Source organism: Aplidium turbinatum, chromosome 4, assembly GCF_918807975.1.
Source record: "Aplidium turbinatum chromosome 4, kaAplTurb1.1, whole genome shotgun sequence".
NCBI lineage: Eukaryota > Metazoa > Chordata > Ascidiacea > Aplousobranchia > Polyclinidae > Aplidium > Aplidium turbinatum.
The window spans coordinates 9,775,340-9,790,002 of NC_137475.1; the positions used below are offsets into that span (position 1 = coordinate 9,775,340).

At 39.2% G+C, this 14,663-nt stretch overlaps 1 protein-coding gene across 1 annotated transcript in view; it reads left to right on the top strand.

Moving 5' to 3' along the window:
- The first annotated feature begins 303 nt into the window (after positions 1 to 303).
- LOC145768565 (uncharacterized) overlaps positions 304 to 14,663 on the top strand; it is a 31,586-nt gene continuing 17,226 nt past the window's right edge. Inside the window, exons 1-13 of the mRNA XM_082580091.1 lie at positions 304 to 313; positions 1,142 to 1,311; positions 2,176 to 2,317; positions 2,815 to 2,977; positions 3,399 to 3,555; positions 3,872 to 3,947; positions 4,039 to 4,242; positions 6,870 to 7,051; positions 7,874 to 8,099; positions 8,285 to 8,496; positions 10,600 to 10,744; positions 12,518 to 12,638; positions 13,421 to 13,661. Coding sequence (XP_082436217.1) covers positions 1,171 to 1,311; positions 2,176 to 2,317; positions 2,815 to 2,977; positions 3,399 to 3,555; positions 3,872 to 3,947; positions 4,039 to 4,242; positions 6,870 to 7,051; positions 7,874 to 8,099; positions 8,285 to 8,496; positions 10,600 to 10,744; positions 12,518 to 12,638; positions 13,421 to 13,661 — 2,010 coding nt within the window. The 5' untranslated portion in view covers positions 304 to 313; positions 1,142 to 1,170. The remainder of the gene's footprint in view (positions 314 to 1,141; positions 1,312 to 2,175; positions 2,318 to 2,814; positions 2,978 to 3,398; positions 3,556 to 3,871; positions 3,948 to 4,038; positions 4,243 to 6,869; positions 7,052 to 7,873; positions 8,100 to 8,284; positions 8,497 to 10,599; positions 10,745 to 12,517; positions 12,639 to 13,420; positions 13,662 to 14,663) is intronic.

Below are 14,663 nucleotides of genomic sequence, written 5' to 3' on the forward strand. Positions count from 1 at the left end.
AACAAAAAGGTTGAGAACTACTGCTTTAGGTAGAATAGACAAAAAATAAACTAACCAGCGTTTAATTTTATGCAACAACATACTTCAGGCCAGAATCAACTCCTCTAGAAATGATTTTTCGTTTTAAAATGTTTCTTATTTTCTCTACTTTATATTGAGTGCCTGCCTAAGCGTCACGTATCGCCATAAAACAACTGCAATATGGGATCTTCTTCCTCTACAGTCAAACATGCTGCAATTCACAACAAACCTGCGGACGCCTGGGAATTTCCTAGTGACTCCAGCGTAAAATCAATGACAATAAGCGTTGGAGGTAGCTAATAATAACAATGTTAGCCTATGATTTGTTCTACAATATTATAGCTCTATATTCTACAACAACTGGAGTCTGATAGCGATAGTATTCCTTTTTATTTTACTTTTCATATTTATGACATCACCACATGACTGCGTTATACAAGAAAGAATGTTCATTTTTAGTCTGCAGTAGGCTATGGCCCTACCTGTATCTGAACCCAGACTCATCAGCACTACAGAGCCAAAGACAATAAGCAGTCGGCCACTGAGCTGGGTACGTTGGATTGGAAGTTCAGCAGAGCGACAGTGGAGCATTTGCTTGTGTAGTTTATTGCAAGACTTTGTAGTCAGGCGAAAAATATACGACTCCGAATCCTCTGTTTATAATTGGCCGATTCCGACTCCGGAGGCGTCAAAATTCCTCCAACTCTAGGACGCCTATACTCTATAGCCCTGGTTTATTGTCTTTTTGTAACCTATTTACTTCGACTTACTGCTATGACTGGAAAGGGTAAATCTTACCTACAAAGCATAGAAAACGGCTACATTCGGCTTTTCCAGTCGAGTAAAATATTAGGTTGCAGGCTAACAGTAGTAGTTTGCTGTACAATAATAGGTAATGTCATTATGTAGCGTGCTTATTCCAGTTTCAGCCTACATGCCTTACCTTTGCGACCTACTCAACGGTGAAAGTATGTTTTACGCTTCAAGATGTATTGCCAGGTTTGCTGTTATTGGAGCGATTAATTTTTTAATGTGTCTCCATTTGTCTCTCTGTGATATAAAAACGGCCTCAATCTTTATATCACCCCAGCGTTCAACTCATAGCCTAATGATTTTACAGGGGAATACTCATACGATGAAATCAATTCAATGGTCAAGTTTCATGAAAAGGAAATTAAAGCGCTTAATCAAAGAAACGCAGACTTTGAAAATAAGATACAAGCTTTGCAAAAGACCGTGAATGAATTGACTGTACAACTTTCAGTGATTGCTGTATCCAATCCTCAACCTGTAAGATATAGGATAGCTTTTATTATGATTTAAAATTTGTTGTTATCTGTTTTTTAAGCTATAGTTGTCGCAAGTGCTTAATGATAGCGGGCGGCTACATTGTCACTAACTGCATTGCGATGAATATAAGTTTGAAGTGGCTTACATAGGACTACGTTTAGTCATGCCAAGGACATGCATTAAGCCAATCGCCGGGGAGCTTCTGGCCGTCTGGCCCGTTATAAGCAGGTTTACTGTACAACAACAAAAGTACTTCCATGCGTAGGCTATACGAATGCTTCTATTTCTTTACAGAATTGATTGATTGAATTTTTATCCTCGGACTGGGAAGGCTTCTTGCAGAGCTTAATCCTGGCAGTTTCGCATACTTGAAGAGACTTTGAATTACTGACGCAGGCCCGGTCACTGAGATCGACAGAGTGAAGTTTCCGATTGTTGAAGTGTTGTTGCCGGGGACTATTCCATCCATTAGATGCCGCTGAATGGAGAGCAGTCCTTAACGTGCGTTGCTCCAGCGAACAGCTCGAAAGTCGAACCAGCGCCGCTTGATCTTGAAGCTTCTTCGTTCCAGAAGTCACGCGCTAACCAACTGAGCGATAGGCGCGTAGAATCTTTATATTAATTGATTATATAATTCTCATGAATCAATTTTTGATTGTGGCAAATAGAAATCATAATGTAGGAAGCATGATGATGCAGGCTCAGCACTGCCAATGCTCCAAGCGTCTTGGAGCGTGACGCTAATAATATTGCGAATGTGGAGCGTTTCATATACAGTAGAAACTCTTGTCCTAAGAGCACCTACTGGCATGGACAAAGATATAAAGTGCCCTTCTCAAAATAACCCAAATTGCAAATTCTTAGATTGGAGTAAGATCTGACAAAAATAGAGCTCAAACATCGGGACATGTCAAAGTGATCACTGATGAAGGAGAGAGAAATTTACCATTGATTGGAGACAAGGTTGTGGCGATGTGGGAAAAATCGAAGTGGCAATACTTTACAGGTAGGATGCCAATGTAGGCTGCTGGCCTTTTGTTTTTATAATTTAACGCAGATATTAATTCAAATTCAAAGCAAACAAATAAAAGTATTAATTTTGAAGCTTTGTTTTCTAGCGTACTTAGTTATAAGAACATTTACATTTTCTGAGGGGCATGTTATATTGTTATGTGTTTCTCTTTGTAGCGCACGTCAATGCATTAGTTTTTAAATAACTGAAGCAACCATTATGTTACACAGGCAAATGCAGAGTAGCAACTACAGTATTATTGCATTCTTTCAAAAAATTCAAGTTAAAAACCATTGAAATCGTGAAACTTGCGGTGATTTATCGAAAAATGTCGAGGATTTTGTGAAAATATTTTATCATGGCCTGTGATGCCGAAATAATGTCTAAAATGTAATAAAGGAATGTTGGAGTAATGTTGCAATTGCACATTTGCAATGAATTATTCTTCTATTTCGATACCACAATATTTTGATGTGTATTTGATTTTTCAGCTACGATTGAAAGTTTCAACAAGAAAACTTTGCAATACACGATAGAATGGGACGACCATGACCCAACAGGTCGAAGAATTGATTACTTCAACTTAGCGAGGGACGCAGTACCTTCTGCAGATGAAATTGGAATCGGTTCAACAGTTCTTTTCCATCAAGGAAGGTATAAAGAAATATTGAATCCTTAGAAACGGAATACATCTACTGTCGGCTGACCAAACGGTAAAAAGTAAAACAAGAACGCTTGCACACGACAGCGAAAAGACGTCTGTTCGATATCACTCAAGAGCGCGTGGCTGTGTTCCAATAAGATAACTTCGGCTACTGAATGGTAATTTCATACCAAAGTAACAGCAGCTGACTCAATGTCTGTACCTGTCCTATAGCTACTGTACACTACAGTAGTATGCCTCACATTTCAGCTGTCTATATATGTTGGATTTTCAATTATACTGTAAGCTGATAGATATTGTTAAAATGGACGCCGTGCAATACTATAATGCAGCGTCTCTAAGGCAAGTCTCCGCGACGTAAATTACCTTCTGTAGAGCGTCCCAGACAATAACATAAACTTTATATTCTAGTTACAAAGCGAGCACAGTGCATGGAGTGGACCGTAGCGGAGGGCTTCGTTGGCATCAAGGTGAAGTGGAACGAGTTTACAAGGATGATGATGGGAATACACTTTATGATGGCCACCACACAAAAGGATCTGATGATGGAAAGTGGACAAACTATAAGGTCCGGTTACCACTTTTGAGCTATGTCGGAATGTTTTCTGTAGGCTACCCATCTCTCTTGCATCTATTGGTCTGCAATTACTTGTTGTACAAATACATATGAAAGTTAAATTGACACCACTCTTGTAACAATTAATTGAATGTCAAAAATTCAGATCAAATGCTAAGAATTTTTATTCCTAAAAAAATTACCAACAAGTTTATAAGTTATCCATGATACTGTATTCAAGATGCAAGCATACTGTTCCAATTATCACAGTAAAGATAGCTTGTTTAAAACTTAATCCGTTATTTCTAATCCAATCATAATATTTTAGGACTACAGCAGATATTTCAAAAGCTACACGATTGAAGATTTCAGAATGCCACCCAACGTCTTTGATATTTTGTCTGGTGAGTATAACAACGTTTAGAGAATAGAATTTCAAATTTGTATTAAGTCAAGCTCGAAAACCAAATGCAATTTTACCTATTTTCCTTTCAGACACAAGTTTAAATGAATCAAGTAACACCGATGAAGAATCGAATGATGGAGAAGGATTTGATGTGTTTGTTTCGTATGCAAAGATAAACTGTCCATCTGCTATTATAAGAAATGAGGTTTCTCATGCACCTCCTTCATACGACGAATCTATGCTGGAAAATATTTGTGATCCCCGGGATATTGTTAAAGACCTTAAATCAATGGGTAGGTTCATTTTTACTGCAACTAGGCTATGCCCATTAAGCTGTAGGATAGCTAGTATTACCATGGCAAAATCTTTCGGTAGGCTGTCTTGTGGAAACGCTTCCTTAGATCTCAACAGAATGTTCTCACTCTAGTTTGTAAGAAGCCTTGAAGGCTTTCCTCTTGCTTTCAAAGTAGAGCATAATTTCTTTTCTATTTGGTGGACTAATGCGGATTGTAGTCACCGAGGACGTAATAATGTTATGGTTATATTTATTGTTGTTCTGCAACTGCTATAGGGTCTTAGCGACAGGGCTCATTTTTAACTTTTTATCAAGTTTAAAATGTCATCGCATTATAATCCGACTTATTCTCACTGCGTTATACACGAAAGAACACAATCGGTACCGTTTTTAAGTCCTGGGTTTGATCCGACCTGGAATCGATCTCAGATCTATCAGCACCAGAGCCGAAGGCGATAACAACTCGGCCACTGAGGACGTAATCTAGATCTTGCTCATCAGCATCACACTTGCAAGATGAAAGAAAATAACTACGCTCAAAGATCATGCAGCTCCTGCGAGCTATCTCTGGCGTCACTCTTTCTTCGCTTTAGAATTTGGAAATCTATGTAATTTGTGTCCCTCGTAGGCGTACAGTGCACTCTCGCGTTTCGCAATGGAATTCAAAGCACTGGGTTTTTAAGAATGTCTAGTCGCATTTTGGCAATCACTTCATAGCCTACATATACGTAGTTTTGCGGTTTCGTAACATTGTGCATTCGTGTAATGTGATAACAATGCTCTCAGCGGTACACTTCTTATCAAAACTAAGGTTCCTTTTTAAGTACCTGCGACAATGCAACTCTCTTGCTATTATTCTCATTTCAGTAATGTAGTGCATCATAGCGATGTTAGAATTATTAATTTCTGGCTTCGGGGCTGTCAGTATTTAGTTCTGGTGTTTTATATATAAATGTTTTAGTTCTTGGATTCTGTTATACTTGACATCATGCTTGCTGGGTTATAACTTCGCCTTCTTACCTGCATCAAATCAGTACGTACAATACTGAAGACTGCCGTGTCCTGATCATCACTGGACACGTGCCGTGTCTCGCTACCATCGTGCCCAGAGGTGTTGTCCAAACGACGGTTGTGTATCTGGTATCCAGCCGCTCAATTTCTCAACAACGAAGCGGATGATCAAGACATCTCTACGGCTACTTGGGCGGACCATAAATGGAATTCTAAATGAAAGTCAAATACCACCAGACTCCATTCTTTCATCTCCGACGCCGACGCACTCCCCATCGGCCTGACACTACAAAGACAGGTATGGGTGGGCCTAAACCGTCTTTGCACTGGTGTCGGAATTTCCGCTAAACCATGCACCAATGGGGAATGGCCTCTTCTTCCTCCTCCTGTGAATACGGCGCCGAGGAACAGACCGCAGACCGCATCATCAATGACTACCATCTTCTAGCCACCTAACAGAGTGGATGGTCTGCGTGTCATGAATGAATGATGAAGCCAAAGACTGGCTGCTCTCTATTAGCCTTCCAGTGCAGTCCGATAGCATCGTGAATTTGGAGTGATAAAAGGATAAACCCTCGGCTCCAGAGGCTCACACGACGACGACGGTTGTGTATAAGCGAGCGTATAAGCGTATAAGCGTATAGGCGTATAAGCGTATAGGCGTATAAGCGTATAGGCGTATATAGGCGTATAGCGTATAAGCGAGCGTCTCAATATGCAATACGCCACGTTCGCTACAATCACAAAACGCTCAATGTGCCATTGCTTTTGTTGTATATAAATACACTGAACTAATAACCACGCTCAGTAGCGTTAATTGGGTGCCTAGGAGATACGTTTGGACCTGCACTCGGGATAATTTTAAAAATCCGGAACCTTTCCAAGAGGCCCTGAAATTTGAAAAAAACACCGCTTAAATGTACCTTGATTTGAGGCCTGAAGATCTTATTGGTACCGGGCCCAAAATATTCTTTCAACGGCCCTGATCACGCTTCTTCAATACGTATCTAATGTATTCATTTTTAGTGCAACGCATGTTTGGAAATTTTTTCCAATTTTGAAAACAACTGTTCTTGTGCAGCTTGTAATCTTAATTTTCTTTGTGTTGGTTCAAGAGGTGGTCTCTCTCTTTCTATATACCTAATGGGGAAAGGTTTGCTATATCATGTTGTTGCGGCTGTAGACTTACTCGATGTGATAAAATTGACTAACAAAGCTGTAAGTACTTTGTCATTTGTCAACCCAAATTGGATTCGCAAACATTTCCTTTGTGATTCTGCAAGAGAAGTAGATTATACACCTTTGACAAGTAAACAAGGCAGAACCTAATCCCACGAATAAATTAATCAAATATTTGCTTTGCATTAATGTAAAACAAATTAAGTCGGCGCCGGTATTTCCTTTCTTGCAAACGTTTTATTAATGCCTTCCTTTCCTAACCCAGTGACAGTTCATTCGTTCAAATGTTTATTTGCTATAGACTAGTTTTTCCATTTTTCATCTCCCTTCTTTTCATCGTCCCTAACTTGTTTTAACTCAAAATTGGTATAATTAATTTGAAGAAACAAAAATTAACTAATATCCAGTGATCAACGTTTTTTTTCTTTAATTCAGGGGTCCGAGTATTTGCCAAAGAAGATGACAGTGAAAATTCATTGCTGAAAATTGTATCTGCGATGAAGAAAGTCAAAGTCTTCATTGCTTGTCTAAGTGACGAATATGCCAGCAACGACAGGTGTCGAATGGAATTCCAATATGCTAAAAAAACTCTCGGGTTGCCGGTTATTCCTTTAGTGGTAGGTTGCGTTAGCGGTTTCATGCTCATCATCATCGGCCATGCCTGAATAAGGCGTAGGCTACCTTGGTCTTCCACAACGACCGATCATCCATTGCTCTTATTAAATTTACAAAATCCTGGTTTGTCTATGTTAAAAGATTCTTAAAAATTTCCAAACGTGGACCACCCCGGTGCCTCCGACTAGGAAGCCGCCCCATCATTACCGAGTGCTCAATTCTGTGCTTATGATAGACGTGGCCGATGAATGTCATTTGCCTTTTTATAACAGTTCTAATGAGGACCTCAGGGGTACACCTAGAGCGTCTCCATCGTTTTTAATGTTACTTGACGAAAACAAAAACATGAATTTTGTGCCAAGATTTTCTTAAATCAAAATAAATGCCGAAGATGTGCCTATTCATACCCTTAACAGTGGTTATATCGGTTTAGAAATCTGCTTTGAAAGCATAATCTGATAAGCCCAGTGCCCAGCAGTCGTTCACTTCTCGACATTTGTGCAGTCATGACCAATAGGTAAAGCTCACGCTGCAATGTTTGTTAAGCAGCCTATACAGATAGTTTATAGTTTCCTGCTGGCGTTAAAGAGTTTCTCACACATGCATAATTTTTAAATACTTTTGTGGGCTATGCAAGTTTTTGTTTGGTGTGATGCACAAAAGTAAATTGCTATTATTGCAATAATCTTATCAATTTCTGTGTTGATAACGTCGATTCAAATGAAGCGAAAACATATTATTTTCTTACTTGCTCGTCTTTGCAAACAAAGCGGTCAGAGCTGAATGTCGTGGTTTTATGATGCGTTCCATTGTTTTACATCCAGGTTGGTTCGGGGTCATTTCAATGGAAAATGACTGTCGTCGGGCTTTTGATTGCAGGCGAACTGTACATTCATTTCAGAAACAAAGATGTGCAAGACTTAAAAATGACTGAACTCGCAAGGGCAATACATAGCAATATCCCAAACTTAAAAATCTCCAATGTTCAACATAGTGCTACTGGAAACGCTCAGCTGCCTCTTCAAAACTTACCCGAACTGTCTATTACCGGTAAGCTAAGCCAGATATCATTTCATGAGAACTTGGTTTTCGAAACGTATTCGTTGTATTTTTTTCTGTTTTGTCTGTGAGTTTGGTAGGCTATAGATAGTAGAGCACCAGTCTTTATTATGTCGCATTAGCAGGCTATGGATTTGTCTACTGGTATTTTTTCTACTACTGTATATGTTATTCAGGAAAGCCAACTGCTACTGAAAAAGTTGATTTCTTCTTCAGTTACTGCTGGTCAAATTCCCCAGATGCAGTCGAAAAAAAGCAAATACCACAATGCAATGGGGGGATATGGACAGATCCACGCTTGATAGTAAAAAAGCTGTCCGAATCCACAAATCTACAATCTTGGTTAGACATTGAACGACTGGAAAGTGCGTCTGGAGAGCTTGGAATGGTAAAATATAGAGCTAACCCAGTAGCGTAGCGTCTAAGGGGCACGGGGGCACGTGCCCCCCAATTAATTTGACGTTACAGTGTTTTTTACTATTAAAAAAAATTTAGTGGAGGTTAGTTTGAATTTTTTTCTGAATTATGAAGTATCGGGTGTGTGGAGGAAGGGGGTATGGGGGTCACCAATCAATCAAAATTGCGCAATTCATGCACTTGATACTTTTCTGTTTCAAAACCTGAATGCAAGACAAGGAATAGCAGTGGCATTTCAAAAATGCGTCATTAATGAAGTTGGTGTTTTTTAAACGTTGGTACCAACCAAGTACAAACGCGTTTATGACATCATTATCGTCTTTCGGTCACATCAGAGCTTTGATCGTTTTTTATCTTTTAGTTGTTAACTAAGTAAGGATTTGCTGTTTTGCTATGTGCAGACTTAGGCAATCTAATTTTAAGGAAAATTTTTTTTTTTATGCATTGTTAAAATCTTTATCTTCGGTGATAGGCTATCGGCAGGGGCGCCGGAAGCGGGGGAGGGCAGGGGCGCCGGAAGCGGGGGGGGGGGCAGGGGCGCCGGAAGCGGGGGGGGGGCAGGGGGCGGATGCTCCCCTGCCCTCAATTTTTCTGCAGATGGAGGGTCAGGGGGGCAATAGTGCCCTTACAAAGTCATGTAAGCAACTGCACATTTTGCAATATAACAATTTCTGCTATTCGCTTTTAGCCTAATTATAATTTTATGACGCGCTGACCTAATTTTGCGTCACTCTTTGATACTACATATTTTCGACAGTTAATCCACGATCATTCTATTGCAAAAATAAATAATTGGCTAGAAGAGACCGGCGGCCAAACTTGGCCGATTGAGGAGGTAGCACCGGCGGTCATTCAAGCACTACTAAGCGGCCATGGCCGCAGGCTTCTTTAAGGCTTGACAGTAGGTTACATCATTATAACATAGCATGATGCCCTTCTTTGTATACCGGACACTTGTAGGCTATCATTACTCAATACATAGTGAGCTGATAGATTAGCATTATCGCTATATCTTATCTTAAAACTTGAAATAAAATTGGCCTTTTAGTAAACAAAAGTGCCCTTTTTTTGTAATCTTGCCCCCCCAGTCAAACATCGTTCCGGCGCCCCTGGCTATCGGTTAACCGCATCCATTGAGGAGGATATTTGAACTTTTTAATCTGTTTATTACCAGTCCATGATGGCTTTTTTACATTTTCTTTATCAGTAAGCGCAAATTAAAACTTAATCACTTTGCCTACACCGAGGTTAAGAAAGACATAAATGTTTGTTCTGATGGTAACAGCAATTACTTATGGTGAAAATTTCTCTGTAGCTTGCGTCACTAATTTAAGATGCGTTTTTTTCCAAGGTTTATGGCATAGGGCCTAGGCTAACCTACGCAAGCCTACTGGCCAGTAGAATGCTCACTGCTCAGTACTCCATCTTCGTGCCTATATCGTACAGCAGAAACTGTAGCTTAATTACAAGACAATTCACCTGAAAACCAGTTTGTCGAATTCACGAAAATTAAGAAACTCTGGCGTAATTTCACATAATTATGTCTTTAGTTTCGTCTGTTATGAGTTTTGTTTTTTTGTTTGTATCTTATTATTATTGCAAAATTGCATATAGTCCAATATTATTGCAAATACTGTAGGTTAAATTAGAAAAACGAGAATGACCAGGGTTTATTACAAATTTGTGTACTGGATAATTGATAAAATTTGAAATGTTGTAGGCCAAACAATTGCCTGTGGTTAAATTTTCGTGTCAAGTTACACATCTGTGCTTCCTTCTGGAGTGCCCCCCTGCCCCCGATAAAATGAGTCTCGCTACGCCACTGAGCTAACCTATGTACGTCTCACAAAAGCCCAGAAACTTGGTATTTTGAGTAGCCTGTTGGAAAATTATTCAAAATGATGAGTCTTATGTTGTAGGCTACAGGCCTATAGTTTCCTGCCAAAAACAGCGTTTCGTAAGTTGTTTGTTGGCTAGTTCTGTTTCATGGCATACAACCTGTCCTACATTCCGTATAGGCCTACACATCTGCAGGTTAAACGTATTTGTAATATTTTACTTGTTGTTTTGATAGTTTGGTCAAATCGCTACAGCGATGAATGAATGCAAAGTGGTTATTGCCTGCGTAAGTGATGAATACGCTAACAGTGATAACTGTAGAATGGAATTCCAATTTGCAGTCAAATCTTTGTACAAACCGGTTATCCCTCTCATTGTGGGTAAGAAATATTTCCTGCAGTACTTGTTTCTAAACGTTTTGAGGTTTTTGAATTTGTTTTGTGAAATTTGTTTCGTCTAGACCAGTGGTTCTTAATCTTTACTAACCTTCCGAACCCTTACGCTAATCTGCAAGCTTTCGTTGAACCACAAATTTTTGCTGAATCGCAAAAACAAAAATCTACCACATTTAAATCATTAGCCTACTGTGTCAATGGACTTTTGTTGTTGTTTTTCTGTGACCAATAGTGAGATTCGAGCCTTATCTCGGAAACAGCAATTCTCATGTTATTTTCGCATGTAAACCGGTTTCGTTTTATTTTGCTGTAACATACACCAGAATAGAAAACGCATGCTCGCACAAATAAGTGGTTACGAATGCTTTTTTTGCGAGTGAGATAACGGAGAGGTACAGTTAAAGAATGTTACAAAGGTTACGAATGGCATGAGAACTTCAAGGGCAACTTTTGTAATAAGAAGATAACTTTCCATTTGTTGGCACCAAAACTGTTGAAGATTTGTTGTGTTGAAGTTTCTTTTTTGCATCTCGCTTTCTTGAAGCTCGACAATGTCATCCAAGTACGGACTGTTTATATCTGCTGTTGTTGAAAAAAAAATTGAAAATAGAACTAAATTTCCTTAAACTAAGGAAATTTTCTCAAAAGCGAGAGCCCTGCTTCTGCCGTTCCATGCAAAAAACAAACGTAAGGAAATTCATGTTTTGAGAAAATAAAGTTTTTCTTGCTGATTGTTTTTACAATGTTACGTAAAATTTTTTTTTGTATTCTGTGTTACATTTTTTTGGATCCTCTGTCTAGAGCAGTGGTTCTCAAACTTTTTCAGCTTGTGGCACATTAGAAAAAATATAAAACGCACGCGGCACACTTGCAAAAGAAGAAAAGTTGCTTTAAAAAACTTTATTTTCACGTGTCAATGCGATGGATGTGCTTGTTTATACCAATATAAGCTTCGACTGAAGTTGACAAACATATACCCGAATTTCATCGTCAATTTCAAACAGTCTCTCTCGTTTACAGCTTTTAATTTCAGTCAAAACAGAAAAGCCATGTTCACATAGCCATGAAGATGCAATGGCAATATAATTTTGATTGATTTTGCACGGGATCATGAAATAGAATTTGGAAGCAGACAGCCAAAACGCATCCAAGCTTTTTTTGTGGAAACAGCGTTTGAAAAATGGGTCGTTTCGTAAATCAAATGAGCGTTCTTCTGCAGAAAGATTGCTTGATTCATTGCTTCCAAATGGTGGGAAGTAATGTTAGCAATAGCTAACACAGCAGCCCAATAGTGACGTGGCAATTACCCTGCTGTATCGGCAATGCCATAATAGGTTTCATCGTCACATGTGCTTATTTATCAGCTATTGAAGGAGTAAGCGCTTTTAAGTCGCATGCTTGTTTGAATGGCTTATTTTAAATATTTATACAGTTCTTTTCCAAAATTTCAAAAAAATTCGCGGCACACTTGAGAATCTGTTGCGGCACACTAGTGTGCCGCGGCACACAGTTTGAGAATCACTGGTCTAGACTCTAGAGAGTGACGGAGTGACGGAGGTTTTGCGAAAAAGCAATATTTTATAATTGCACCTATTTTAATAGTTCTTCATCTTGATTCCACGGATCCCTAAGCAACATGTGACTGCAGGCTTGGTAGTAATTCTTGTCACACTCAATTTGTTTCTGTTTCTGGCCATTACATCAAAAAAGTCGAAAACCACATGTTTATGTAGCCTACATTTTTTTGAAAATATTTAGGTAAAGGAAACGCTTGGACTGATTCAACAGTTGGGAAACTGATAGAAGATGGTCTTCCTTCCATTGATTTGCAAGACGTTTCAAATTCCGAGCAGTTGGATGCCAAAATTCAAGAAATATCGTAAGAATAACATTGCGATGAAATTACATTGCGATTAAAAGTGTCTATTTTACTCATGTAACTTGTCTAGGTTTGGCTGCAAAATACAACCGAACGTATATTGCTGATAAAAGTAATTCCTGATGAAGACACACGTACGTGTCGTAAAACGTTTGAGTTGATTTTTTAATTATGTTATTTGTTTTTCAATAAAACATGTGCTAAACCCGATAAATTTACTTTTTTTTGTTTGTCTATCATTTTGTTTTAGTAGCTTTTTAGACCTCCATTCCTTTTATTTTCTCATATGAGAAAGTAATGGCAATATTAATCCTGTAGTCTATAAGCTACAGGCTCATGTATGGCTCCTCAAAGTTGGTAATGCACACCACCGGCCACATCTTGGTGAATACATAATGCCAACTGATTGATTGAATCTTTATCCTCGCACTGGGAAAGCTTCTTGCAGAGCTTAATCCTGGAAGTTTCGCATACTTGTAGACTGTAGAGGCTTTGAATCACTGACGCAGGCCCGGTCAAGTAAACTAGATGAAACACATGTTAGAACAATTTTATTGTTAACATGGTAGGGAAGTCAATCCCTTTAATCAATGGCCTGAAAGGCATGACAGCAAAACGATGAGACCCGTTTATGCACACTTTTGACAAATAGAGTGGCCTGCAGTGGCTGGTCACTTTAGAAAAGATTGAATCCTCATTCAGTAAGTTATATACCCTATTCCGTAATAGCCTAAACAATGATTGCTATGAACCTATAACGGTGAATTTAGTCTTTATTTCAGAAAAAGTATGCAGAAATTTATTCACAAAAACAAAACAATCGCTTCAACGCAAATGGAAGATAACATTCCCGTTGAGAATAGGACAAAATACCGTGCTCCTATTCCTGGAGATCACGTCGTCTGTCTGCATAAAAAATGGGCCTACTTCAAAGCAACTATCGAGAGCTTTAATCAGGCCTCTCTACTTTACACAGTCGACTGGGACGATGGAGATTCAACTGGTAGAGTCCAATCTTATCAGGTAAAAGCAGGTTATTTTGGAAACATTGAAATCATTTTAGCCTAATTACTTCTTCATTTTACCATGTTCTGCACAGTTTTGCCTATGAAGACACAAAACTATTAAAATAAATATTTCTATTAGACCCCCTGATAGTACCAGTCATTCCTTTAACGACCAGTGCCTAATACAAATAAAAATCTGTTTGCTCTATATTCAGTCGCCATCTCCAATTGAAGCAGATTGCGCATCAACATGGGTAGCCTGCTCTGTTTCAATGAGTCACAGGTTTGACCAAGCACGCCCGGTGTCGCCAAATGAGTTCAGTCCATGCCTGGATGTTGTCATGCCAGCAGTTAGCTCTAACAAAAACTAAATTAAATTCCCATCTACTGTAACGACATGGCTAAATAAAGCACGTTGAATTTTGTAATGTGCAGGTGAAGTGAGTCATTACATGATAACGTCAAGTGCATAATCTCTTTTTTTTTATCTATTGAAACGTACGTGAGGTCAGGCTGAAGACAATGTGCTGTCAGGATCACTAATGTCTGGCCTGTAATAAACGACGCTTGTTATATACTTCTCCTGCCTAGCACTAGATGAGACGCGTGCTACTTTCAACTGGACATAATTGTAATGAAAGGAAGCGCGGCAACAATACAGATAGAGCGAGTCAACGAGTCACGTGATTACGCCAGGACGTAATAGCATTCCAACACCTCCCCCTTAAGTTCTCAACTTCTGTACATGCAATTTACAAAGCGCACAAGCATATTTGGCCCAGAAAATCACAAACACGCAAAATATACACCAGTAATCAAGGCAACTACGGCCAGTCGGGGTCTTCCACTAAGCGATTGGGTTTTGTACGGTGACGACGTGTCCGGCGTGGAGCCGGTCCACCAGTATCAAGGTCATAGCTTTGTTGTTTTTCAATTGGTGTGTGCTCAGCAGGAGTTATTGGAACTCTTTTGCGCAAAAAGCGTCGATTACGATCCAGGAAGCGACCGCTGTCAGTTT